General features: G+C 46.0%; 1 protein-coding gene across 2 annotated transcripts in view; it reads left to right on the top strand.

Annotated features, from left to right (window-relative positions):
* EYA2 (EYA transcriptional coactivator and phosphatase 2) overlaps nucleotides 1–27,004 on the top strand; it is a 201,349-nt gene that overhangs the window by 56,438 nt on the left and 117,907 nt on the right. For both annotated transcript variants that reach the window (XM_087818703.1, XM_087818702.1), the window contains exons 2-3: nucleotides 12,356–12,471; nucleotides 25,041–25,086. In XM_087818703.1, the coding sequence (XP_087674829.1) occupies nucleotides 12,366–12,471; nucleotides 25,041–25,086 (152 nt within the window). In that variant the 5' untranslated portion in view covers nucleotides 12,356–12,365. The remainder of the gene's footprint in view (nucleotides 1–12,355; nucleotides 12,472–25,040; nucleotides 25,087–27,004) is intronic.

Raw genomic sequence — 27,004 nt, 5'->3', positions numbered from 1 at the left:
GGGCCCTGTTGAACCCAACCTGAAATCAGCAGAATGTGTGTGGTCCTGTCCTGGTCGGTCACCGCACTTTGGGTACTTTTTTGAAGGTTGCCTCTGTGGGCCTAGTGAATATTGGGAAAACGCATTGTAAAATGCAGGCATATGAACTTGAGACGTGTGTGTTTTTTTTAAAAAGCCAATCTCAAGAGGTCATATGCTGTATTCCATTTATATAACGTTCTCAAAATGGCATTTTAGAGCTGGAGAATGGATTACTGATTGCCAGGGGTAGGGGCTTTGGGGGGGTGAGGTTGGGTGTGTCTGCGAAGAGACAGCACAGGGAGGCCTTGGTGGTGATGGAATAGTTCTCTGTCTTGACTGCCATGGTGGTTACACTTGTGATAAAATGACGCCAAGCTACACGCAGACACACACTGCACCAATGTCAGTTTCCTGGTTTTGATATTGTACTATGTTGTGTAAGATGTAATCACTGGGGGGAATTGAGGGAAAGGTACCCAGGACCTCTCTGTGCTATTTTTTACAACTTCTTGTGACTGTATAATGAAATCGAAACAAAAAGCTAAAAATATATGTATCCCATGGACCCCAAAACTGGATTAGCCAAAACAAAGGACCCTTGTTTTATATGCTATCAAGAATGAGGGAAGCGTAATAAAACTCTCCCATCAGCCATTTTCATTCTCCACCAGGTTCACACGGTGAGAATTTATCAAGCCTGAGTGGGAGAGCTCAGTCTGAAGCTAAGATTCTCAGCCTGGGCTGGTTCTCCTTTCTGACAGGGCTCCCTGCAACATAAGGCTGGAGGGTAGTGCTGAGGAGTGGACTGCCATGGAGGCCTATTAAAATAATTGCTATGTGTTCCTAAGAGAGTTTTGCATAAAAGTTTTCAGATCAGGGAATAGAAACAGTTCAAGGGGCGAGGACAGGACACAGCCATCAGGAATAGAAATTGAATCAGCCACTCTGACAAAATCCTTGACAATTTCAAAGGTAGACCCAGCAGTTTTACTTTGGGGTATCACTCCTAAGAGAGCTACCTGCATGTGCACCTAAGAAGGCTTGTCCCAAGCAGTGTGGCATTAGTTATAATGACAAAACTTGTGAAACCTGGGGACTGGCTGAAAGGAACTATGTAGACATACCTGGGAATGCTATGCAGCAGCGAAAAAGAATAGGCTAGATCTCTGCGTCATGAAGTGGGAAGAACATCAAGATATTTTTATTATTAGAGTGAAAAAAGTCTTAGAACAGGATATACAGATCAATGACATTGATTAACACATTAATCAAATACTGTACATAAGGACATATGTGGCTGTTTGTGTGTGTGGATGACCAGAGAAAGGTCTTCAGAGCTATTCATCTTGTTAGTAATTGTGGATACAGCTGGTGGGATGTAGTGACCAAAGGCAGCTTTAATTTTACCTAAAATTTTTAAATTTATTTACAAACTTTTTGAGATATTACCTGGGCGGGTAAAATTTTATCTTAAGAAAGAAAAGTTAATGCAGTTATTTTCTCAGCTCAAGGAGACACATCTGTGCAATTAGGCTGCCTATATCCCAATTCTCTGGGGTCACCCACTAATGAATGCCACCCAAGACTGGAAAGCAAGTCCCACTCTAGAATGTTGACTTATGAGAGCAGGGAACTTGTCTGTCTGACTTGACACTATCCCCAATGCCTGGAACAGTCCCTGGCCTTCAAAAAAAAGTAAAATAAGTTAGTAAAAAAGAGCCAGCTTTCTTTTTTGGTATGCAATATGAATAAAGGCAATGATTCCAAATGATTGGCAGCCTGACTCAATGAATGAATCAGTGAATGAATTTAGTATGGACTGTGTCCCTACTTTATCTGCCTTCTTCATAGCCTTTGGAGAGGAGATGGAAAGTACCTCTTTCATCAGGGGAGATGGTTGCGTATGTATCCCAGCCCTGCCCCCACAACTTCTATTAAGTGACACCTTCCCTGTTATAAGGGAGATGGGGAGGGGGGATGGAGATGTAGACAGGAGGAGAGGCTTGTGACCACACCATTGTAGCATGTGGGGTCTTCCTGTGGATATAGAAGTTGGCCACAGTGACAGCGGCCCCCAAATTTCACTGGTAGGTAGTTTATTCCTACTCTAACTTTCACACTGAACTCCAAAGATGTGATGCATATGTTATCAGAATGGGGGTCACAGTCTTCTAAGACTGTGCTACTCAAAAGTAAACTGTGTCTGCATTGCTAGCAGCTCCCAGTAGACACCTTTTAAGGTACATGTCCAGTGGGAGAGAGCGTCTCTTCTGCAGGAGTTCATCCTGGGCCTCTCATTGGCCCCCATTGATTCGTGATCACTGTCCCCGAGCCAGTCACTGTAAACCGAGGGGTGGGAGATGCTAATTGCCAGACTCAGAGTCAGCCTCACCCAAGCCACATGGTCTGAGAGTGGGGGAGAGGCAGTTCCCCCAAAGAAAGAAAGGATGCTATTGCCACAAGATCCACCAGGACAAACCCAGGTTCCCAGTGCTCCTGCCATGCTCCTTCTTAAGTGATGGCTTTCTCCTCCATGCCGTGGCTCTGGAAGTTTCCACTTTCTCCTCCTGCTTTTTTAGCTCAAAGCAGGACCACCGAGATCATTTTGCAATATATACAAGTATCAAATCATCTCTTTGTACATCTTAACCTTACACAATACGGCAATTATATTTCAGTAAAGCTGGAAAATATAAACCTGGGGGGGAGATAGGACTGCAAAAGACATGACAACCAGGCAGAGCTTAATAGCATCATAACCACAATTAACAAGTAAGTACCTTGCGTCATCTGGACAGGAGCTTTTGGACCACTTCTCCCTCCCGGGGTGGCCTGGGGACAGTAGCATCCAACATCTATGTATTTCTTACCATGTCCTACATACAGTGCTAAGCCTGGGAAGTCTCAAACTCATGCCTAGAGGGGCCAGGCAGGAATGTAAATGAGCCTCCCACCTGGAGTGGAGACAGTGGCAATGATGGGCACATAGAGCAAGGCACTCCATAAATATTAGTTGAATGAATACATTTATTCATACAGCATATTCATCAATTATGCCACAAATGTTTATTAAACAGCTCTTAAGGGCCAGGCCTGCAGAAGATTTTGGGAATGTAATGATGGACAAAACAGACAAAATCCCTACCATCAGGTTGATTACAGTCTGGTAAGGAAGACAGATGGAATTAAATAACTTACACACATGTGTAAAAAATGGTATAGTGACTGCTGTGTGAGTGTGGGACTTGAACATGTGGAAGCTGCTTTAGGGGAATGGACCCTACTCAGGGAGGGCCTGGGGAAATCGTGCTAGAGCTGAGACTTCTGAAGGGCAAGCAGGAGGGAATGGTGTTCCAGGCAGAGGGAACAGCATGTGCAAAGGCCATGGTGCTGGAATGAGGCATTGACTGAAGGAAAGCCAGATCACGTCTGTGTTCAGAAGTCTTGGCTTCATTCTAAGAACAACAGAAAGCAATTGGAGGTTGTAAGCAAGGATGAGGTGAGGGCGCAGGTTCATTTATGTTGTCTGAAGTCCCTCAGACCACTGCGAGGAGAACAAACGGGAGGGAGGCCCCAGTGGCCCCAGGGAGATGAGTGCAGAGGCCACGGCAGTTGTCCAGGGCGGAGAGGGAGGGTGGCTTGGCCCTGGGCGATGGCCATGCAGGTGCAGAGCAGTTGGTGAGCTCCATGGATGATTAGGAGGTAAACTTGATGACACCTTGTGATGGATTGGATATGAGAGTTGAAGGAGAGGAAGGAGGGCTTTTGGTGTGAGCAACTCTCCCCCTGAGATGGGGGAGACTGGGGCAGAACCAGTTTGTGCTTAGCAGATGTATTAAGAATTGAAATCAAATGGGGGTGGTGGAGGCGGCCAGAAATGTCCAGGTTGGGGCCACGGCTGCTGTCTATCCAGAAGCCTGTGATTGCTGTCGGCAGGTTTGGATTTCTAAGCCTTTGAAAGATGCTGGGAGTTGGCCCTCTCTCTAGTCCCCTTGGCCGACTGGCCATCTGTCCTCTCCATCCAGCAGGCAGGGCCACTGTTCTCAGCAAAGGTAGCTAGTGCGCTCAGGGGGGTGTGGAAAGGTGAGCTGCCCACCCGCCTGGGACCCTCCATCTGCTTTTGATCCCTCCCAGCCTTTGAAGTCTCCCCCACCCCCCACCTTCCAGCTGTCATCTCTCAGGCTCCTCCAGCAGCCTCACACTCCCCCAGTGCTTCTCAGTCCCTGGGGACAGGGGTGGTGACAAGGGTAACAAATGGTGCAAGCCGCTGGCAGCAGCCGGCCAAGGAAAAGGCCAGAGGGCGGGGGCTTTCGAATGCCTCTTTCTTTCTGCTTCTCTTGGCCTGGTTCTGAAGCAGCCGGGGTATCTGGGTTTTGCAACTATGCAGCGCAGGGGAGAAACTTTTTTTATAAATGAATCCCATGCTTTTGCTTCCTTTCCCCGCCTTCATGAAAGAGAAGCTAAGTCTTTCTCCTCCCCCCAAATTCTGTTAGACTGATTTCTCCCCCACCCCCTGCAAAGAGGATAAGCTGGTCTCCTATTTCAGGTAATTGTGAGGAGGGGAGAAGGGAAGACAGGAAGGAAGCCTCCCCCTAAATTGTAAGAGAGCTCAACTCAGTCCATCAGGCCACAATAGAAACCAGTAGTTGTCGGATGATCTTCATGGCAGGTCCCAGTGTCTACCTGGAATGTATGTCTCAGGCTTTTGTCCGTGCGAATGCGAATAATGTCAGAAGTAGCCGCCCTTTGTTGAGCACCCACTCACTCATGCCTTCTCTGACTTACTCTGTAGGATAACCTGCAGGAAGGGCACTCTTATTGTCTCCATCTTTATAGATGAGGCTCATTGAAGTTAAATAACTTGTCCAAGGTCATACGGATGGTAAGACACAAGGCTAGGATTTGAGCCCCTGTGGCAGATGACAGAGCCGGTGCTCTGACCAGATGGCTTAGGGGACACATTGGAGCTGGATGGGCTCCGGATTCAAATTCTGACCCAGTTTTACTTATAAGCTGTAGTTAAGATCACAGACCCTGGAGCCAGAGCACCTGGTTGTGAATCCTGGTTCCAGCACTAACCACCAGATCACTCTCTGAACTTCAGTCTCCTCACCTCTACTGACTTCATAGGATTAAATGAGCCAATATATGCAAAGAGCTCTTGGCTTCAGAGTAAGTGCTTATTAAGTGTTAGCTATTTTTATTAGTGTTATCTGTAAAATGCGCATTATCATCAGGGCCAATTAAGACCTTCAGTGGCCTCAAAAAAAACCCCAAAGAGATCAGCCTCCCTCCTCCACTGCTTCATGTAATTCAGAAATAAAACAATATTACCCATAAAACATAAACATAAAACTCACCCTGTGCTGAAGTTTACAAAGATTCTTTTTAGATCTTCATGGCAGAACACAAGTTCACTAAACAGGAACGATTCACATGTCCTTCGTGCCTGTGCTTTACTCAGACCTAAGTCTGTGTTTGGTCGGCCTGTTGGGAAATAGAGGGTGGGTAGTCATCATCTCCCCGGGTGGCTGAGAGAATTAAAGGAGATGTTGTAAAAGTGATCAGGAAAATTGCCTGGCATGTAGCAGGTGCCTGGGAAACAGGAGCTATGATTAGAACTTTTGGGAGGGTTTTTCTTGCTCTGTTCATGTTGCTATGCTTTTGGTTGCTCTGTTCATGTTGCTATACTTTTGGGAAATGGTTTGCTTCTGCAAGATAGCAGTGCCTCCTAAACCACAGCAGGAAAGAATCATTGTCAGGTTCTTAAATTAAGGTCCTGCTTCCTTTGTGAGCATAACATTTCTACTGTTTCAGCTTGTTCGTGATATTTATTTGCCTCCGAAGGATGATGCCTGAGTTGCTGTAGGGCTGTTTGATTCGATCTTGCATTGCCTACCAAAGACCTAGACTCGGTCAACTGGCTTATTTCCTTTTGGAGCCAATATCATGCGAATTAATTGGGGGGACAAACCTTTTAATTGTTATAACTTGGTGGATGGATTCTTTTGCCATTACTCTATGTTCATCTCTCAATCTCTGTAATGGTTTTTATTTCCAAGGCAATTTGAAATGATTTCTGCTTTCTTTTGATTAGTATTTGCATCATATGGATTTTTGCAATATTTTGTTTTGAATCTTGGTGTATCTTATTATTTAAAAGGGTCTCATATAATCATGTAGTCAGTTTCTTAAATCCAGACTTGCAATCTTTGTCTTTTAATATGTTTTGTTTATATTTCATGTAATTATTGCAATGCAGTTGATAACTTTGAGTTTAAATTTATCATTTAATTTTTCTCTATTTGTTCCATCTCTTCTATGTTTTCTTTCTCTACCTTCTTTTGGATTAATCAAGTATTTTTATTATTCCATTTTCTCCTCTATTAGCTTGTTAGTAGACATTTTTTTATTATTACCCCCTAAGTAGTTACCCTTAACATCATAGCATGCATCCCTGGTAAATCTTTTACTATAAATTAGTACTTTTATCACATCCAGGAAAATGCAAGGCCCTTAGAACAAGTTAACTTTGTTTATCCCCCTTCTACTCACATATTCACCTTTTTATGTTGTTCCCCATTCCTTGCTGAATTTTCATGCTTCCAGAGCATTCTTTTGTAGTGTAGGTCTACTGGTGGCAAATAATCTTAATATTGGCTTGTTTCATATTTGAAGGATTTTCTTGCTGGCATAAAATTCTACATTGGCAGATGAGATGCCTTCTTCCCCCCCTCCCCCCTGCCCCAATATCCATCATTTGTTGAGAAGTCTTATTTCTCCTTCTTTAAAGATGACTTGTCTTTTATTCCCCCTCTGGCTGCTTTTAAGATTAATGTTCTCACACATATGCAGTTTGACTAAGATATATATGCCCAGGAGTGTTTTTCTCTTTGTTTATTCTGCTTGGGATTCCAATAACTTTTTTATTCCATTAGCTTGATATCTTTCATCAGCCTTGAAAATGTTTCTGTCAGTTTCTTTTTAAATATAGTTTCTGACTTGTTCTCTGTCTCCTCTCTTTCTGTGGCCTCTATTACACGTATGTTAGATCTTTTCTCCATATCCCATGTTGCTTTTATGTTGTTTTAAAAATCTATTTTCCAACCTTCTTTCTGACATTTGTCTACTGACTTATCTTCCAGCTCATTAATTTTTTCTTCTGCTATGTCCAGTCTGTGGTTCAAATGTTCTATTAACTTCTGAATTTCAATTATTGTATTTTCAGTTTTAGAATTTTCATTTGATTTTTTTAAGATTTTAGTTCTCTAGTAGCATTCTACAGCTTAAATCTGTTTTCTTGATCATATTATCAAAGTTGATGGGGATTCCATGTTTGATAATCCCAGTATCTGAATCTTATATGAATTTGGATTTTCGTCTTGGTTTTTTGATCATTTCATCTTGTCTCCTTGCATGCCTGGTAATTTTTATTAAATGCTGAACATTGTGTATAAAAAATTATGGAGACTGGAAGATGATATCTTCCCCAAGAGGAAAGTTACTTTTCTTCTGGCAGGTGGTGATAGTAGGAGGCAAATCACTTTGATCCAGCCAGGGATTAAGATGACTCAAGGCAGGATCTATTTGGTTTGCCCTTACTTCAAGAGAATAACCCTTCAGGGGTGTCAATTAAAAGCCTGGTATGTGTTAAACTATAATTGAAAAATAAAATTTAAAAAATTAAAAATAAAAGCCTGGTGTATTTACTAAGGCCTCTCATCCTTGATGGGCCATGAACTCCAACATTTGCCTTCATAGTACTGGGAGATTGCCAAAAGCTCTGCTTCATTTCTTGCCTTCTTAGCTACCCCTTTCTGCTTGGCTTCTCTGCGTCTCACCCCACCCAGCTTAGGTATCAGCAAATGCCTCAAAGGTAGTGACTGTCAACAATATTAGGCTCACTTCTCTATTGTTTTCATATCTCTAGGATCTTTGCTAGCTGCCTTAGTTCAGTAGCCCTGAATGCCAGTTTTTGTCTCCTCAGCCCAATGAGACAGGAAAACTCTAAGCCCTTACTTTCTCCCTCCATGCTTATAAATTGGCAAATGTCTTGCAAGGAAAAGTGATAGAGGTCAGGCTTAACTCAGTTCATTTCTCATCACTCTGGGATCCTGGGCCCTCAAGCCCTGCCTTGGTTGTCCTCCAATGCCTCAAAACAATGTTTTGTAGCTTTTATTTTTGTTTGTGTAATGAGATTGAACCAAAAATACAAACTATCCCAGAATTTCTGGGGAGTAAAGTCAGTTAGAGAGTTGAATACATATTAGGAAAAATGGCTTATTTTCAGTTTCTTCAATATTGGAGGAAAATGCAAAACTAAATTATACTAAGTGGAAGGCTTCACATGAATTAAAGACTTAAATCTGAAGGGTAAAATTCCATGTCAGTAGCTTAAAATGTAGTCAAACTTTAATATCCCAGGGTTAGGGAAATGATTTTTGCACTTAGAAAAAAAAGAACTTATTGGGCAAATATATAAGACATCTTTTATTCTATAAGACACCATAAATAAAGAAAACAGATCATTAAAGATTAAGAAAGGAAATGTGCAGCATCTAAAACCAACAATGAACCAATGCCTAGATTCTACAGGGCATTCCAGCAACTCAATAAGAAAACAAAAGAAAAGAAAGAAAATGCAGAAGGAAAATGGGCAAGGATAAAAGCTATAAATAGGCAGTTCTCAGAAACTCATATGCCCCATAATTAGGCGAATATATGCTCAAACTCACTAGTAATCGTAAAAATGCAACTTAAAACAACTAAGATATCATTTTCCACCCCATCAGCTTGGCAAAAATTACAAAGGTGGACAATGCCAAGTGTTAGCAAGGATTTATGAAACTAGAATGCTTATGCACTTCTGGTGAGAATCTGGACTAGTACAGAAATTATGAAGAGCAGATGACAGAATGAACAAGATTTTGTGTCAGGTGCCGTGGGGGAAATATAGATGATTTCCATGTTGCTTGGCCTGCAAGGATATAAGGCAAGGGGTGAAGACACCAAGAGCTTTAGCAGCAATACTCTGTCCCAGAGTTAAAACTCGCAAACACATTCCTGCTCTGCTGTAATGTCAACAAATGCTGTTTGGATGTGTTAAGAGCTCTTGAGGATGACAGCGACACTCAGTAAAATAAATAAGCTATGTGACTGAGGCCAGAAGTCACATTGCTATTTCTTTTCTTGTTAGGCTTTCCTGATGATAATATGATGAATTTCAAATGCAAAGGCCTATATATAGACCAGGAGGAAATATAAATGGAAAAGGAGGGTCAAATGTAAGACACTAGGGAGGGGTGGGGACTGTGGCAAACTGGAGCCCATATGCCTTGACTAAGTTGGTCTGCCACTAATCAGCTCCAGCTAATTGTTGCCATGCAGAAATGTGTCACTATTCTTCCATTTTCAAGAAAAGGTGAAAATCTAGGTTTTTGTATGAAATTGCTTTATTTTAAAATATTGGCAATGACTTTTAAACCCTGAGGGTGTAGAAAAACAATTCATTTTGTTTTTTACAGGATTTGGTCATTTAGCTAACAATTTGCTGCCTCTAATACACATACTTATAGCATCTGGATATTTAGAGACCAGTGCTATTTTTTACATCATTGTTTATTTTTTAGCCTCGAATTATTTGCATTCACCCGAAAGGATGAAGGGAATGAGTTTGGATAAAATGCAAATTTCTGGCACCTACAGTCAGATAGTAGGTTCAATGTCTTCTATTTACTGGGCTCCATACAATATGTTTGAAGTATTAAAAGAATGAAGACTCCTAGGCCTCTCCCCTGGGGTGCCTGTGGCATTTGGGGGACAGGAAAATGGGCACATAGCATGCATGTATACCTGGGAACATTTCGGAACCCAATGTGTATAAACTAATGTAAAGATATAAGCAGTAGATGCTGTTTTGTGTGGAATTCTCTTATCAGATTAAAAAGTATATATAAAGTGCTTCTTATATGTAAGTCCTAGAACAAGTGATTTATTTCTTTTTTTAAAATTAGGTGTTTCAGCCCTGGTCAGTTTGGTTCAGTTGGTTGAGCATTGTCGCCTGCACCAAAAGGGTCACTGGTTTGATTCTCAGTCAGGGCACATGCCCAGGTCTTGGGTTTGATCCCTGGTTGGCGTGTGTGCAGAAGACAACCAATCGATGTCTCTCTCTCATATTGATGTTTCTCTCTCTCTCTCCCTCTTCTTCCCTCTCTAAAATCAATAAAAACATATTTTCTTTAAAAAAATTAAGTGTTGCCCAGCCAAGCATGGCTCAGCAGTTCAGCATCAACCTATGATCCAGGAGATCTCAGTTCGATTCCCGGTCAGGGCACGTGCCTGGGGTTGTGGGCTCGATCCCCAGCAGGGGCGTGCAGGAGGCAGCCGATCAATGACTCTCATCATTGATGTTTCTCTCTCTCTCTCTCCCTTTCTCTCTCTGAAGTCAGTAAAGATATATTTTTTTTAAAAATTAAGTGTTTCAGGAACACAAAGATGTGTAGTAAGCACATAACAGTGGATAACAGTGCTATGCCCATCACCCTGTTTACAAACTAAAACAGATTGGTAAATATTTTCTGCCAGATATTAAATATTTTCAGCTATGCAGGTCTCTATCACAATTACTTAGAAGTTGCAGCATGAAAGTAGTTCATGGGCAATTCAGTAAACCAATGAACAGAGCTGTGTTCCAAAAGACTTTAGTTATGGACACTGAAATTTGAATTTTACATAATTTTCACATGTCATGAAATGTTATTCTTCTTTTGATTTTTTTTTCAACCATTTAAAATGTAAAAGCCATCCTTACCTCACGAGTCACACAAAAACAGATGGTAGGCTGGATTTGGATGGGCCACAGTCAGTGTCAGCCCCTGAACTAAAATGTTACTCACACGGTTGAAACCCCCAGGGCACCACTTCCCAAAGTGCATCCCCCTACTATTCCCAGAGTTAACCATTGTCCTGAAATTGGTGTTTATCATTCCTATACATACTATTTTTATTGTCTGTCTCCCTAAACAGTATACAATATTGGTTTGTGTGTTTTGCCCTTCGTAGAAGTAGTATTACACCTTGGGCACCCTTCTGCCTCTTTGCTCAGTACTTTGCTTGGCAATCTGTCTGCTGTGCGGAGCTTCACTCAGCCTTTTTCACAGCTGTATTGTATTCCATTATGTGAGCTGCTCGTTCCCGTGGTAGGGAGTGGACATTAGTTTGCCACCTACTAAGACTTTTCTTCACATGTATCATCTCTTTCCGCCTCACCATTACCTTGTCAGGGAGGTGCTTTGATAATCCCCATTGCCCAGGTGAGAACACTTTTGACTTAGAGCAGTTCGATTACTTGCTCAAGGTAGGGAGTAGTGACACTGGAATTTGAATCCACAACCTTTTCACGATGAAATCTGAGTTTATAACCACTCCGCCATCGGTCAGTACATTGCGTTTCTTAACACAATGATAGCGGATCCTGACCTTGGATACGGATGTGCAGTCAGTAAACTTAACCTTTCTCTGAGGACAGCTTGAATCAGTGCCAGACGTTGTCGGTTGTAGTTTAGTCCCATGCACACTGCCGTGTGCAATGTTGTTCGCATTAACCGGAAACCTCATTTCCTAACCACAGTCGGTAGGAATTTGGGAGGAATAAGTACTGACACAGTGCAAGAGTTAGAAAAGTTTTAAGTAAAACAACCCAGCACCCATCACATCTTATCTTTCCCTGCCCCCATCACATCTTACCAAAATCTCGAGTAATTCAGGAGCTGGTGTATTCTTTCTGGGGAGGGAGCACAGTGATGGGCTGTGAGTTTTGCTGCCTGGAGGGACTTAAATTCAGTGATGCCTTTAGAGCATTTCTCCGTCTGAACAAGTCACACCATGTAACACCACGTCCGTTTTTCCCTCTTAGCTACAGGCAGCTCCGACTCTTCCCCTTGCCTCTGGAGTTTGGGAATCGAAATTCCAACACTCTCTCCCTACCTGTTTCTCCCTTCCTCTCCTGGGACGTCTCCCTGGCTCATCCCAGCTCATTCAGATAACATTTAAAAAAGAGACCAAAATATAATTTTTCTCATGGCAAAATACAGTAGGAAGGAGGGGCAGGTTTTAATCAAGTGGGCGTATTCTCCCAAGGGGAGTGAGCACTTCATTTCAATGCCTCATTTCCCTTTGATGAAAAGTTTAGTGAATTTTTATTATGTAGAATTTATAAGACGGCTGGGTTTAGGTAATCAGCTTTCATATATATACTCTTAGGGCGAGAAATAGAAATCATTAGTAAGCATGCATAATTGCTGAATAAATTACATTTCCCTTTGTTTTCTTTCAGGTACAAGGAAATGCTAGAACTAGTGATCTCACCCAGCCTTCCTCTAAACAGCACCTGTGTGGGTAAAGTGAAGCTCACGGCCGACGCCGATGTCCGGACTCTGAGTGACACAGAAGGTAGGCCTCCCGGCGTGAGCTTTGGTGGACCGGAGGTGGTCCCCGCTTGCCCCACGGAATATAGAAAGGGGCTGTCGGCCTTAGACACCCATCCTTTCGAAAGTCCTGTCATTATAACTAGATTTCTTCTCCAGCCGTTTAGATCATTGCCTCTGAACCTGAACTTGAGCGTGCGTTGCTGACAGTTTGTCTTGTCGCTCGAGGTGAAAGTGTGCTCGTTCCTGCTCTGAAGTTTCTGTCCTGGTCTCCAGTCCCAAGAACGCTGCCACCTCGGCAGATGATAGCCAGTGTCGGGTGTGGTCCAGGCCCGGCCGGGGGTGTCCGCTCTGTCCCTCAGCGCTCTCCTGCCGTCGTGGCAGCCAAGCGGGCGTCTTGTCCAAAGGGGGTTGGTGCTGTGACAAGAATTCGTCCGTCTTTTGCTTTCAGGTCGGGTTGGAGTCAAGGAAGCAGAGGAGAGTTAAGCTGTTTTTAAAATTATTGGCAAATGATGCGGCTGGACGAGTTTTCATTTGAACAATTCCAGCTATTGTTTGCTTGTTTGGGATCTGTCAGCCTTCCTGGTAGAGCTGGAGTTAACAAAAGGCATTAAGCTCTTCTGTTTAACCATTGGGCTTAACCCTTTTTTGGACCAGCTTTGGGATTTGCTGGTATTCTGGGAACCCCCACCCCCATCTGTGTTGAATGCCAGCTCATGGGGCACAAACGCTGGTAACTGTCGTGGAAAACCAAAGAGACGTGTGTCTAGTCATATATAACATCACAAGGAATTTGTTTTTAAGCAACTCCAGGCTTCTGGGAGTCATTATTGATGTCACCCAGACAATGACATTTCCTTTCCATGCCGGTCATGAAGCTGGAACAAACCTTCTCTAAGTGCCACCAAGAGGGGCTGGGCTCCCCTGCCCAAACCGCACGGCAGAGAACACACCCTCATTCTTCCTGGCACTTAGGAGCGTGCGCGTAAACACCCCTGGGCTCTTTGAGAATTTGAGAAGATGGATTGAGCCCTGTTCAAAGGCAGTCGTCCTTTCCTTTCTATAGAGGCACAAGTCGCCTTAAGACTGTCTTCACTTCAGAGCCAACAGAGATGGGACAAGGCATAGACTGCCGAGCAAGGAAGATCCAAGTCTGAGTCCCAGCTCCACTGCCGACCACCCCAATGATCTTAGACAAATTAGTGAGCCTTTCTGAGCCTCAATTTTCTCACCTGTCAAATGGGGGCATAATCATGGCCCACTTCACAGGGTGCTTTTTGCAAGGATTAAATGAGGTTATGTTGTGTACAGTGCCTGGCACAGCTTGGGGACTGGTGCAGTGGTTAAACATATTAGCCCATTGTCACTGTGCTCTGAATCAAACAACCACAGTGAGTTCAAAGCCACGGTTGCAAACTGGCAGCTCACAGCCCAGTCTGACCCTCAGGTATGCCTTTGTTTGGATTATACTGTGTTTTAAATAAAAGTTGTAAAACTTGGGACTGTTCAGATGAAAATCTGGATTTCCGGTTTCTCTTGAAATGCTGTTTTAGAAATCCTGGGTTCTTGCCTGGCTACCATAGTGGGAGCCTAGGGACAGTTGTCCCTTAGATGAGCCCCTGCCTTGTGTTTTTAATTTTTGTGAGCACATACTCTGTGCCAGGCACTGCTCAAAGCAATGTAAATCTAGATTAATTCCCCTCCTCTTCCATCACCATTAGCGCAAACACTTGGCTGTGTGCCAGACGTTAATGTCTGAGCTCATTCTGTCCCCACAACTCTGAGAAGCGGATACTGTTATTAACCTCCTTTTACACGTGAGGAAACTGCGGCACAGAGATGTTGTGCAACTTGATCCAGATGGTGCAGTTAAGTGACAGCCAAAATTGAACCTAGGGAGTCTGACTCCAAAGTCTGTTCTCCTGTCAGTACACTGTACTGTTTCTCATATAATCATCACGCTCTTATTAGGCTAGGATCCCATTTTACAGGTGTGGAAGTTGAGACTTGGTTCAGTTAAGTAACCAGCTTGAAGTCACACAACTAGTGGCAGGGCCAGGAATCAAAGCCTGGCGCTCTGGCTCCGAAGACCCCACTTCTAAACTCAGTAATTTATTTCTGTTAAGCTCTGGAGAGTCTCCAGGCCCCAGATGTCCACCCCCCACAGTAGGAGCACCCACAAACTATCTCTCTCCTTATTGTGACTTGGATCTGCCTGTGCCCTTTCCACTGCCCTGGAGCAAGCTGTCTGCCAAGGGAGAGGCTGTGGGGGTGGAAGCAATGGGGCAGAGAGAGGTGGCGTCTTAATTCTAAGCAGGCAGGGCCCAGGGGTCAGGTCACACAGAGACACATTTCTTTCTCTTCACATGGGCGTGAGCTCTGGGACTCTGTAGGGGACATTCCACCCTAGCTGTGGCCTCAAGTGCCAGGCCGGCTGCTCTTCCTGCCTGGCCTCCCTGTCTCCCTCCTCCTGGGCCCTTCCTCCTGTTACAGAGCCGTTATTGAGTAACTCAGCTCCAAGGGTCCAGCTCCAAGGAGTACCCGAGGGAGGTGTGAGCCACAGGGCCTATACCCAAGGGGACTCTGCAGGGAACAGGGGCTCAAGAAGGCCCCACAACAGCTCCCAGGGCATCTGGCTCCACCTCTTAGCAGTTGTGGGTCCCTGAGCTAGTGGCCTAACAACCTCTTTGGGGTTCACTTGCTTTATCTGTTAAATGGGAATAATTCTTTCACTGATCTCACAGAATTGATGTGAGGATGAAATGAATTAAACATTGAGGGGATTTAGTGTTTAAAAAATTATAAAATACAATCTAAATTCCTTACCCCTGGCCACCAGCCTTTGTCTTTGCCAGCCTTTCCAACTCACCTCATCCCCCGGCCCCTTTGCTCACTGGGCCCAGGCCCTGGCCCATTTCCTTTGCTCTAATTCACAAGCATGATTCTGCCCTCAGAGCCTTTGCACTTGCTGTGCCCTCTACCAGGACCAGTCTTCCCCCAACCTGCAGGGCCATCCCCATACTGCAGTTCTCATCAGAGAGATCTTTTCTATCAAAAGTAACTGTTCATTCACTCAACAGATGTCTACTCAGCCATGTGCCCAGCATTGTTTTTAAGTACTAGGAAGATAGCACAAAACCCATTTTCTCAGAGCCTGCCCTCTGGGGCTGTCAGGGCAAGAGGATGACAATAACAATAAATAAACAAAATGTATCACATATTGGATGGTGATACATACTATGGAGAGAGCAGGGAAGGACAGGAAATTCAGTTTGTTAGGGTGGCTAGGAAAGATGTCACTGGGAAAGTAGCACTTGAGTAAAGACCTGAAGGAGACAAGGGAGGGCACTTCATGGTGACATGAAAGAAGAGCCTTATGAGCAGAGGAAGCAGCAGGCACAAAGGCCCTGAGGCAGCGTATTCCTGGAGCACTTGAGGAGTAATAAGGAGGCTAGTGTGGCCCAGCCCTGGGAGCAAGGGGGCAATGGGGGAGATGAGATCAGAGGGATAACCATGTCCAACTTTGTGAGCTATTGGAAAGACCATGTCCAACTTTGTGAGCTATTGGAAAGACCATGTCCAACTTTGTGAGCTATTGGAAAGACTTCGGCTTCTATCCTGATTGAGATTGGAGCCTCGGGAGGGTTTGGAGCAGATGGGGGGTCTGATTTACATATTGACAGGATCCTTCAGGCTGCATATGACAGGGAGTGGGGACAGAATGGGAGCCCGGAGACCAGAGAGGAAGGTGCCACGATAACCCAGTGAGAAGGGATGGTGGCTTGGATGGAGTGGTAACAATGGAGTGGTGAGAACAGGTCAGATTCTGGACCAGTTCTGAGGGGACGACCAACAGAACACCCAGCCGCGCTGTTCCATGTCCTGTGTTCTTTCCTTCACGTTCCTCCTCTCTGTCAGAAGTTGTGTGTCCACTTATCGTTTGCTGTCGCCCCTAGAGTGTAAGTTCTCTGAGGGCGGACCTTGCTCATTTTAGTTGCTTATGTATCCCCACTGCTGAGAACAGGGTATGACACATAGTAGGTGCTTAAGAAGGATTTGTTGAATGAGTGACACAGAAGACAAAGCACTCTGCAGGACTGTGGGACTGAATGATTGAATGAGCGACACCCTCTGTAAGCCCCAGGTGGTTTCACACTGCACAGCCTTTGCAAGTGCTGTACCCCTGCCTGGAGTGCCCATCCTTTCCTCCTTTCATAAAGACAAATCAGTTGTGTACACAATCCTTATAAAATCTTGAAAAGTTAGGCCAAACCCCCCTCTGCCGCATCACCAGATCTTAGTCTTTTCCTCTCTTCTCCAGAAGTAGCCAGTTATCATATTTTGTATGGGTGCTATTTAAGACCTTTCTCACTAAAATTACATTTGTCTAAATGTATATTTATATAATTTATATATTGTATTTATAAATGTATATTTACTGTAGAAATATAATAGTCTTGCTGGAAGAAAAATTTGAAAACACAAAGCTATCATACTAAATATATTTTTTCTATAATTTGTTCACTCAGGATACATTAACTAATGGTCTACCTCTTTTTAAAATAAATATATTTTTATTGATTTCAGAGAGAGGAGGGGAGAGGGAGACAGAGAAACATCAATGATGAGAGTCATTGATCAGCTGCCTCCTGCACGCCCCCCACTGGGGATCGAGCCCGAAACCTGGGCATGTGCCCTGACCGGGAATTGAACTTTGATCTCCTGATTCATGGCTCGACGCTCAATCTCTGAGCCACGCTGGCCGGGCTACTTCTTTTTTTGTAAACTCATAGTATAACAAAGGATGAGTGTGCCCCCAGTTCATTTAGCCACTCCCCTACAAATGAACACTGAGGTTATTTTGAAATTTTTTGCTCTTGTGAGCAATGCTACCAGGGGTATTGTCATGCAGGCTGCAGTTTGAACAAATGCACTCACTGATTCTCTAGGAAGACTCTGAGAGGTGGATCTGCAGCCTGTAGGGCCACAGAGAGAGTCGGTAGTTTCTCTTTTGTTCCTTTATTTCTCTAATCATGTAGTCAACAAGTTGTTTGATGTACCTACTGTGTACGAGGCACTGAGACCTGGTGGGGATCCAAGCCCTTCCACTGCCGGCCTTCAGGGACTTTGCCTGGTGACCATTACTCTGCTCCCAGGGGTCACTGCACATCACATCCTGCAGGGTGTGGGCTCAGCAGGGCACATGTGTATCCCAGCCCTGCGCTCAGCTCACTGTGTGAACCTGGGCAGATGTTTACCCCTCACTGAGCCTCAGCCTCCTGTCTAGATAAAGAAGGTTTATTCAGTAAATTATCCCCAAATGCCTGCCTTGAATCAGGCCCTGGAATAGGTGCTGGGAATATAATAGAGAACAAGACAGACACGTCCCTGCTCCCAGAGATTATGTTCTAGCAAAAGGACAGGTACTGAATTTTTAAACAAATAAGGGATTTCAGATGGTGGTAATTTCTGTGACAAATAAAGCAGGAATGTGATGGAGAGTGGCCTGCATGTGGGCCAGAGGTTAGAAAAGCTTGAAAGTGATGTTAAAGGCTTTGCAGAATGCTGACCACTTAGAAAACACTCAGCAGTGCCCGGCCAGCATGGCTTAGCAGTTGAGCATCAACCTATGATCCAAGAGATCACTGGTTCGATTCCCAGTCAGGGCACATGCCCAGGTTGTGAGCTCAATCCCCAGTAGGGGGCGTGCAGGAGGCAGTCAATCCATGTCTCTCTCATCATTGATGTTTCTATCTCTCTCCCTCTCCCTTCCTCTCTCTGAAATCAATAAAGATACATTTTTTTAAAGAAGGAAGGAAGGAAGGAAGGAAGGAAGGAAGGAAGGAAGGAAGGAAGGAAGGAAGGAAGGAAGGAAGGAAGGAAGGAAGGAAGGAAGGAAGGAAGGAAGGAAGGAAGGAAGGAAGGAAGGAAGGAAGAAGGAAGAACTCAGCAGAGGTTAGCTGTGTGTCACCCACACTCTAATGTGCATAGAATTACCTGGGGACCTTGTTAAACTGCAGGTTCTGATCCAGCCTAAGAGTCTGCATTTCTAACAAGCTCCCAGGTGATGCTCATGTTTCTGGTTGACCAGCCACTCTGAGTAGCAAGGTGCTAGCTGGGTGGTTCTCAGATCTTCTTGTGCATCCAAATCACCTTGGCAGTTTTGTTAGCATGCAGATTGCAGAGACCCGCCCCCAACATTTCTGATTTGGGCAGGGACCCTGAGCATTTGCATTTCTAACAAGTCCCAGGTGTGCTGATGCTGCTGGTCCAGCAACCACACTCTAAGAACCAGGTTCCAGTGCTAGTTTCAAACCTGGCTACACATTGGAATCTCCTGGGAAGTTAAAAATGATAGTAATTTAATGCTAATGTCCAGATCCCATGCCCAGAGAGTCTAATTGGTCAGAAATATGACCCAGGCAACAGGACTTTTCAAAGCTCTCCAGATGAGTTTATTGTGCACCCAAGGTTGAGAACTATTGTTCTAGATGCTGAATTCCTCCAAGACAAGGACAATTTTTTATATCTATATATGTATTTAAATTTCAGTTCCAAATAAGTACATAGCTCAGTCTCTGGCTCGTGATAGATCCCTAAAAATTGTTTGTTTATGGGTAGGTGGGTGGGTGGATGGATGGATGGATGGATGGATGGATGGATGGATGGATGGATGGATGGATAGGTGGATGGATGGGCAGGCGGATGAATACAGAGCAGTTCTGAGGAATCACTGATAATTTCAGGTTGATATTGGCTTTGAATCTTTAGTAAAGTTTCCTTTACTTCCCCACCTCATTTTCCAGGTCTGTAAAGTACCGATAGGAACTTATGGGGAATAAAAGCGATAAGGCCCATGCAGGCCTTCAGCACAGTGCCTGACCTATTGGGACCACTCGAGAAATGTTAGCTATCCTTCAGTACCATTCCAGGGAATCGCATCCCATCTTCTGGAAGGAGATGGAAAAGTTACAGAACTAAGAAAGTAAAGCTGAATAGAGACATTTCTTTCTTTTCTTTCTTTCTTTAACCCTTACCCAAGGATATTTTTTCCATTGCTTTTCAGAGAGAGCGGAAGGGGGAGAGAGAGAGAAAGAGAAAGACAGATGAGAAGGAGACACATCCATTGGTTGCCTCCCGCACAAGCGCAGCCCAGGGGTTGAGCCTGCAACCGAGGTGCATGCCCTTGGCCAGAATCAAACCTGGGACCCTTCAGTCCGAAGGCCGACACACTCTAACCATGGAGCCAAACCGGCCAGGGCCAGAAATTTTTTTTCTTTTAAAATGCAGATCTGCTATGTAAAAGCTGAGGCTATAATCTCATTAAGTGTTTCCTCCAGAGGTGAAGCCGCCCTGTGGACCCCCTAGGCTGTCCCTCCCCTGACTCCTGCCCTCCTCTGCCCTGGGCTTCACCAGGTCTGACTGTGAGCTTCAGCCTCCGGTCCCGGCCTGGGGCTGGCAGATTGGGATTTATTTCACCCAAGCCCGGCTGAGCTGCCCAGGGCTTTGCCCGGGTCCTCACCTGGGGAGCCACAGGTCACTTCTGGATTCCTAATACAGTGCTCCTTCCTGCTGTCTCTGTCCTTGGTCTGGGAGCAATTTATACCACCCATGTGAGGGAGATGAGCTGACAGTTTATAGACATGCACCTTTTATGGCAAAGACCTGCCTTAAAACATAGAAATTGTCACTAGAAATTGTTTCATCTCACAGGGATCAGTTAGAAGTGGCCCCTGGGGTCCAATTAGACAACATGATAGTGGTTGCTGCTTTCAGAATCATTAGCTTCTTAATGCTCCCAGTGAGCGGTGAGAAAAAAAAAAAAAAAAAAACGTGAACATTCAAATTGGGCTCCTGGATTTAAGTGGCTTAAGCAAGGCCCCAGGAGAATGGAAAGCTAATAATAGCTGCTGCTCGCTGAGCAGTTACCATTTGGCAGGTACCTGCCTGTGTAATCCTTGCAGCAGCCCTGCAGGAATGAGATGTTGCCCCAGTTTTCAGATGTGGAAACCGAGGCTTAGAGAGAGAAGGTGACGGTCACAAATTCACACAGTTTTATTGCAGCAGAGCAGGATTTGGACTTGAGTCGGACCCCTTCTTGCCCGCATGCTTCCTTCGGAAGGAATATTAAGTTAACAAACGCTGAGATCTGGGCTGCAGATCTAGCCCACAGCAGGTGCATAATACACATTTGTTGAATGGATGAATGATGAACAGTGTGTGCATGTCCTTGGGCAAGTTACTTCACACAGTCACACTCACAGTCACACACAGTCACATACACTCACAGTCACACATCAGCGTGCACTTACACACAAAGGCCCCAGCTTTAGTTTCCTCGCATTAAAATTGGATCTGTATTTTGCTCACTTATATTACTTTCTTGGCCCCAATATGCATTCGAGTTTATAACTTCAGGAATGGAGATTTATTTTTATGAACCCAGAATTGTGATACTTTTTAGTCATTTGCAGTTCTTTATTAGCTCATGGTCTGAACTCTTGCTGTTCAAAGTGTGGCTTGTGCGCCTGCTGTGCCAGCATCACCTGAGAGCTGCCTTGCCCTGCAGACCCAGAGTCTGCATTCTAACAAGATGCCCAGGCCAGTGCTGTGCACACTAAGGTTCCAGGTGCAATGCTCTATGCCATCCACTTTCTTCCTTGTACCTTGCTATAATTATAATTTAGTTCTTATTAATGTAATTTTTGTTTGCCACCCATCTCCCTGCTAAACAGGAGCGTCCATGAGGGCAGGGACCCTGTCTACTTCTGCTCACTACAGGAACCCCGTTCCTAGCATATGCCTGGCACGTGGTAGGCAACGAATGAATGAATGAGCCCATCCCAGAGGCTCTGGCCATCCGCTGAGCTCATCCTTCTGCCTTCACCCTTAGGAAGCTGGGGAGGAAGAAGAGGCTCAGCTTTAAATTCAGAAGTAGATGGAGAAGGTTCTCTGCCCCTCCCCACTTGAGAGCTGCCTGCCCCATTTTATGTGCCATCCGCCCCTCTGAGACACATGGGGAAGCCCGGAGTAAATAGATGTGGCTCTGGTGAGCCAGGCCACCTAGGGCTGCTTCCACCACTGGCGACATGGGTATAAGTCGCCATCAGTGACTCCTCCACTGACCTCACCCTCGCCCATCATAGCAAGTTCAGTGACACTGACAAGGTTAAGAACAGGAAGCTGTGATCACTGGGAGGTCCATCTCCATCTACCAGGCAGCGGATCCCACAGACACCAAAGGAGCTGCTGCTGCTGAACATGGTCGCCTTCACCACCCCGAAGATGCGTGGAGCTCACTTGAAGAGTGGAGTCAGAGGCTTATCTGCCCCTTGTGTGCCCATGTTTCTGATAGAGTGCCCAGGAGCAGTATGGCTACTCCCCCTAGATTGCCAGCATGCTTGCCCCACTCACACCTGCTGCCAGGGCCTGTAACACTTCGGCATCGTGGAGAGACTCGTTACCACACTGTCTTTACCGCCACTGGCAAGCTGAGGCCCGAGGGCCATGCTGCCGCCCAGAGCATCGTGCCTGCACCCAGTGATGCTGCCAAGGCTGCGAGCAAGATCACTCCCGAGCTGCATGGGAAGTGCTCTGGCCCGGCTCCCTTGTCCCCCCTCCATGTGTCTGGCTGGCTCTGACTGCCATCAAAAACAGTGCATCCCAAAGTGGTGAAGCAGGTATCTGGGGCATCACCGAGAGACATCCCAGGCTACACTGAGCACAAGGTTGTCACCTGAGAGTTGAACAGTGATGCCAACTCCTCCACCTTGCTCATCACAGCTGGCATTGCCCACATGCCCACTTCCTGGTATGCAGGTGTGTGGCTACAACTGCAGGTGAACCTACCAGTCCCCATGCCAAGGACTAACAGCCCTGGAACACAGCAAGAGCACCAGAGAAGAGAGAGGCTCTCTGCTCCTGGGAGTCCCTGCCCCACCTCTGCACCCATCGTCATCCTTAACACAGGCCCCGCCCAGGCACCTGAAGGAGTCTGAGAGCCTTATATTGTCACATACTGTCAGGATTCTCGGTGACACCTGTGCCATCCTTCGCTGGGAAAAAAGGAAGGGAGGAAAGATCATTCCATTTATAATCCACTCATTTTCTAGATTCTCAATTCCCCCAAGTGCCTCAGGATGAAAAAGTTAAATGGGATACCAATTTTAAAAATAAGAACAACCCAAAAAACCCAGGTAAAAGCCCGCGCTTTCCCCTAATCACACAATCTGCAAGAGGAAAATCTCTTTGCACTTCCTGAATGCCTGTGCCTGGCTTGCACAGCCTTCCTGGGCTTGCCGGGGTGGGGATGGGAGAGATTACAGGTTTGCACAGCGGGAGAGGGAGGAGGGCAGATCTCTCTACAGTTCAGAGGAACAGAGGAAGCTGGAGTGAGGGGAACATGCAGATCATGGCAGAGCGGCTGTGGGGCAAAGACTCTCGCTTCAGATTTATGGGATGCCAAGTTGATGCCAGCCCATAGGAACGTTTCCATAGATTCCGGTTTTTATGAATATTTACATATTGATTAAAGAAAACATGTTCAAAGTGTTTAATTCAGTAACTTATGTACTAAGCACACTCAAATCATGGGGTTTTACCAATAATGAGATTGTGGCTGCTTTGGAATGAGACAGTTCTTTCTCCAGTCCTGTGGGAGGGTGAAAAGGGGAAAGCAGGAGGCCCTGCCCGGAGCAGCATTGAAATTAGCATTGAATGAGCACCTACTGTGTGCCAGGGGCTTCCCTTGGTGTTAGTCTGTTCCAACTTTTCTTTTAACAAGACATATAGTAAGAAATCTGTTTTTACACTGCCATTCAGTACCCAAACACACACACACAACACACAACACAGTCTTACATCTGTAGCTGGAACAAAAACTTCGCACAGTTCCTTCTTACTATGAGCCGTCCACGCTGATAGTGTCTCTTCTATTCTTTAATTCCAGTGGTAGCTCTCTAAATGGACTTCAGGACTCTAACCCTAATCCTGGTGATTTGGGACTCGAACAGAATTTAACTCATCTGGCGATTAGGGGATCGGACCTGGCAGTCCAGTAGCCCTTGGATTCAAGCCCAGTTCCCATGCCCATAGCTTGTTTGGCTTGAGCAAGGCACTTAGCCTTCCCCAGTTTCTCCGTCGGTACATTGGTGAGAATGCCATCGCCTGCCTTGTGCTGTTGGGAGGACTGAATGAGGTCATGCGTACAGGCAGTGAACTCGGGCCTGGCACATAGTGAACTTCTAAGTGGACAAGAGCTGCTCTTACTATGAGGACCATCATTGTGGGCTGCAGTGTCCTGGTTGTGACGACAAACTCTGGAGCCAGACCACCCAGGTTGAGATCACAGATCTACCCCGTATGACCTGTGTGGCCTTGGGCAACTTATACTCTCTGTGCCTTCAGGTTTTCATCTGTAACAGGAGGTTGTGACTAGAACCCTGCTCATGGGCAGATTATGAGGATTAAAATAATTAACCCAGATAACGTATTCAGAAGAAAGCTCGGTGCATCACAGCACAGGGTCAGTGACGGATACCATTGTCATCTCCTCATTTAATCCTCACACATCCTGGTGAGATAAAGATTTTCCCCATTTCACAGGAGGGAGCTGAGGCCCAGAGACTTTAGGCAGCCTGCCCAAGTCTCTGCTACTAGCTGGTAGAGTTGGAATTGCAAGTTGGTCATCTGAGCCTCCAGCTCAGGGACTGAGAGGCTCAGAGCTCTGGGGACCTTGGAACATCTCTCAGGAGGCACAAGGACACTCCAGCCACTGCCTTACATACCAAGGAGCATGAATTGGCAGATTGGTGCTAGCAATAGACGTGTTATCTAATATTTTCCAGGGACCCACAGTGAGAACACTGAGTTGTAAAAGATGACATAGAAGTGAACTGTCCATTTGTTAACCTATCTTCTTGCGAACATCTCTCCCCACTTAGTTCTATCATCTTTTCCTCGCTTCCTGCATTATTGTCTCCCACCAAAGGTTGGATGCTGGGTGCCCAGGGATACGGCTGAATCAGGAGCGCAGGCCATTTTCATGTCCCTGCTGCACACCCAGCTGGAGCCTAGGAGATGATCCAAACTATGTCTTCCCCTCAGTGCTGGGGCCAGCCCCACCTGAACCCCATGGAATGAAACTGGGGAGGGAGGGAAGAAACATCAAAGTGATATCATCGAAAGAAGGGAAATGGATGTTGAGAGTCAGGAAACCAAGATCAGGTCCCAGTTGTGCCACTATCTAGTCATGTGACCTGGGCCAATCACCTTGTTTCTATCCCTTTGGCCTCAATTTCTCCATCTGTACAATGCGGGGGGGGGGGGGGGGGGTGGATTTCACTCTGATGTTTTGAAATGCTATAGATTCTTTCTCTGTAGTCCTTCAATTAGTACCTGGAGACAGAGCTCACCCAGAAAGAGTTTTGCAAAGAGAGTGCTAAGATGCGCCTCAGGTAAACTCTTGTAGCTGAGAAAGTCCCTGGCAGCAACTCTCTAAGTTTCTCCCCACTTAAGCTGGCGTCTGAAGCCACAGCCTCTGTGGGACATCACTCTGACAGCTAAAGCCCTTCCACTTTGTCTTTTCCCCTCCAGGCATCACCACATCGGCGCGTCCACGAGTGTCCCAGCTCTTGGCGAGGTGAGTACCCTTGCCTCGGCCCATTGCCTTGTCTCCTCACGCCCTCTGCTTGCTTCTCTCTTGGAGGACAGACACCTCGAGCCAGACTCGCTGGAGAGGAATCACAAGGCCAGCAATGAGTGACATTGAGCAGTGGAGGCCACCTCCCGGGCCTCAGCCTCACCGTCTGGAAAAGGGGGACAGCCGTGATGCCTGCCCCATGAAATGAGCTAAAACGTAAAAAGCACTCAGGAGCGGCCTGGAATGGCGTTTTAAGAGTGTTGGCTGTTGTTTTCACCTTTCTTTGCCCTTTTTTCCCTCTTTCCTCTCTTTCTTCCCCCCTTTCCTACAACTAGACTTTCTCAGTGCCTCCCCCCTCCCTTTTCTCTCTTTCCCTTTCCCTCCTCTCCCTTGTCTCTCTTTCCCTTTCCCTTCCCCCTCTCCTTCCTCTCTCCCTCCCCGCTTTGCCCTTCCCTCTGTCCCTCTCTCCCTCCGCTTCCTCCCTCCCTCCGCACCCCTTTCTCTTTCCTTTCCTCACCTCTCCCTCCTGCCTTTCACCCCTTTTTCCTGCTCCGACACTCACCCAACACTCTTGGGTACCAAGCCCCACACACAGCCCTGGAGCCTCGGAGATCCCCACCCTCGAGAGCTTCCAACCTAGTGGGGAGACCGGCCAGTAATCAGAAATCTCCACCCTACGTGCAGGTGGCATGACCGCGCCACCAGAGGCTGCGCAGGGACAGTGGGAGCTCAAGGATGGGCGCAGCTTACCCAGGCCCTCAGCAGCCTGTCCCGCGGAGCCCTCCGGGTTTGGCCTGGAGGGATGGCCAGCATCTTATCAGGACTTGCACCTCCCAGAAACAGACCCTGAAGGAGCTGCTTCTAAGGAGCACCTTTCTCAGCCTTCCTTTCCCTCCAGATGTTTTGGGGGTTGTTAGTAGCAACTGAAGTCTGTTAAACCTTCCTTCTTGCTTTATGGCCTCAGGATTAGAGAGCTCCCCCATCTTTTCTCCAGGTTTTCATTTCAGCCTCAGTTTAATCCAAGTCAGGTAAATTGGTTTTAATGAGAAGCAGGAGCTGATCATCTTGGATTTCCACTTTCAACTTCTAAGGACGGGTGTCAATTGGGAACATTTCAGATAAGGTTCACTTAGAGGTCCCAACCCGCTGGATGCATTTCCAGACACCTCCCAGAGAAGGAACATTGGCCAATCAGACACCTTCTCGTATTGGTTCTGGCATCTCCAGCTCAGATGAGTTTCTTATGCATTTTGGAACCAGTTCCCCAACCCTGCATCACAGGAGAAATCAAAAAGAAAGACAGACACGAGAACATCTTTTTTATCATTCCATAAAGTATTGCATCCATCTCACACCTGCCGTGAGGCTTCATACGTAGGAGGAACTCTGGAACCAAGCAGGTTTTCACTAAAGTGACGTATCCAAAGTGGAATCAGATACTGATTGGGGAACCTCATTAACATTTGCTGGCAAGCGTGCCGGTTAGAGCAGTTAGATACAGGGTGTCAGGTACACATGGCTCTCGTGTCCAGGTATGTAACCTGAAGGGCGAGGGGGCAGAGCGCAGTGATTAAGCGCATGGCCTCTGCCACCAGGGTTCAAACTCTGTATCAGCTGTGGGATCTTTTGGATTGCTTCGTCTCTCTTTGCCTGTTTTCTTACCTGTAAAATTGGGATAAGAATCATAACTACCTCCAAGGGTTGTCACAGTTGTGAGGTTTAAATGAGCCAATCCGCATTGTCATTGGGACAGGACCTGGCATGTGAAAGGCACAAGAATGGTTAGCTGTTTTTATCATGCGGTGGGCCCAGTGGAGACTGTGGCAGACAGAGTGTGGTCGTCTGGAGAGGTGGCTGCTACTCAAATCCAGCTGGTGGCACTCCACCTGAGTGCAGACTCAGGCTTGCCAAAGCCTCT

This window comes from Miniopterus natalensis, chromosome 7 (assembly GCF_054644295.1).
Source record: "Miniopterus natalensis isolate mMinNat1 chromosome 7, mMinNat1.hap1, whole genome shotgun sequence".
NCBI classification, from domain to species: Eukaryota; Metazoa; Chordata; class Mammalia; order Chiroptera; family Miniopteridae; genus Miniopterus; species Miniopterus natalensis.
This window is presented reverse-complemented; position numbering and strand designations above follow the sequence as displayed.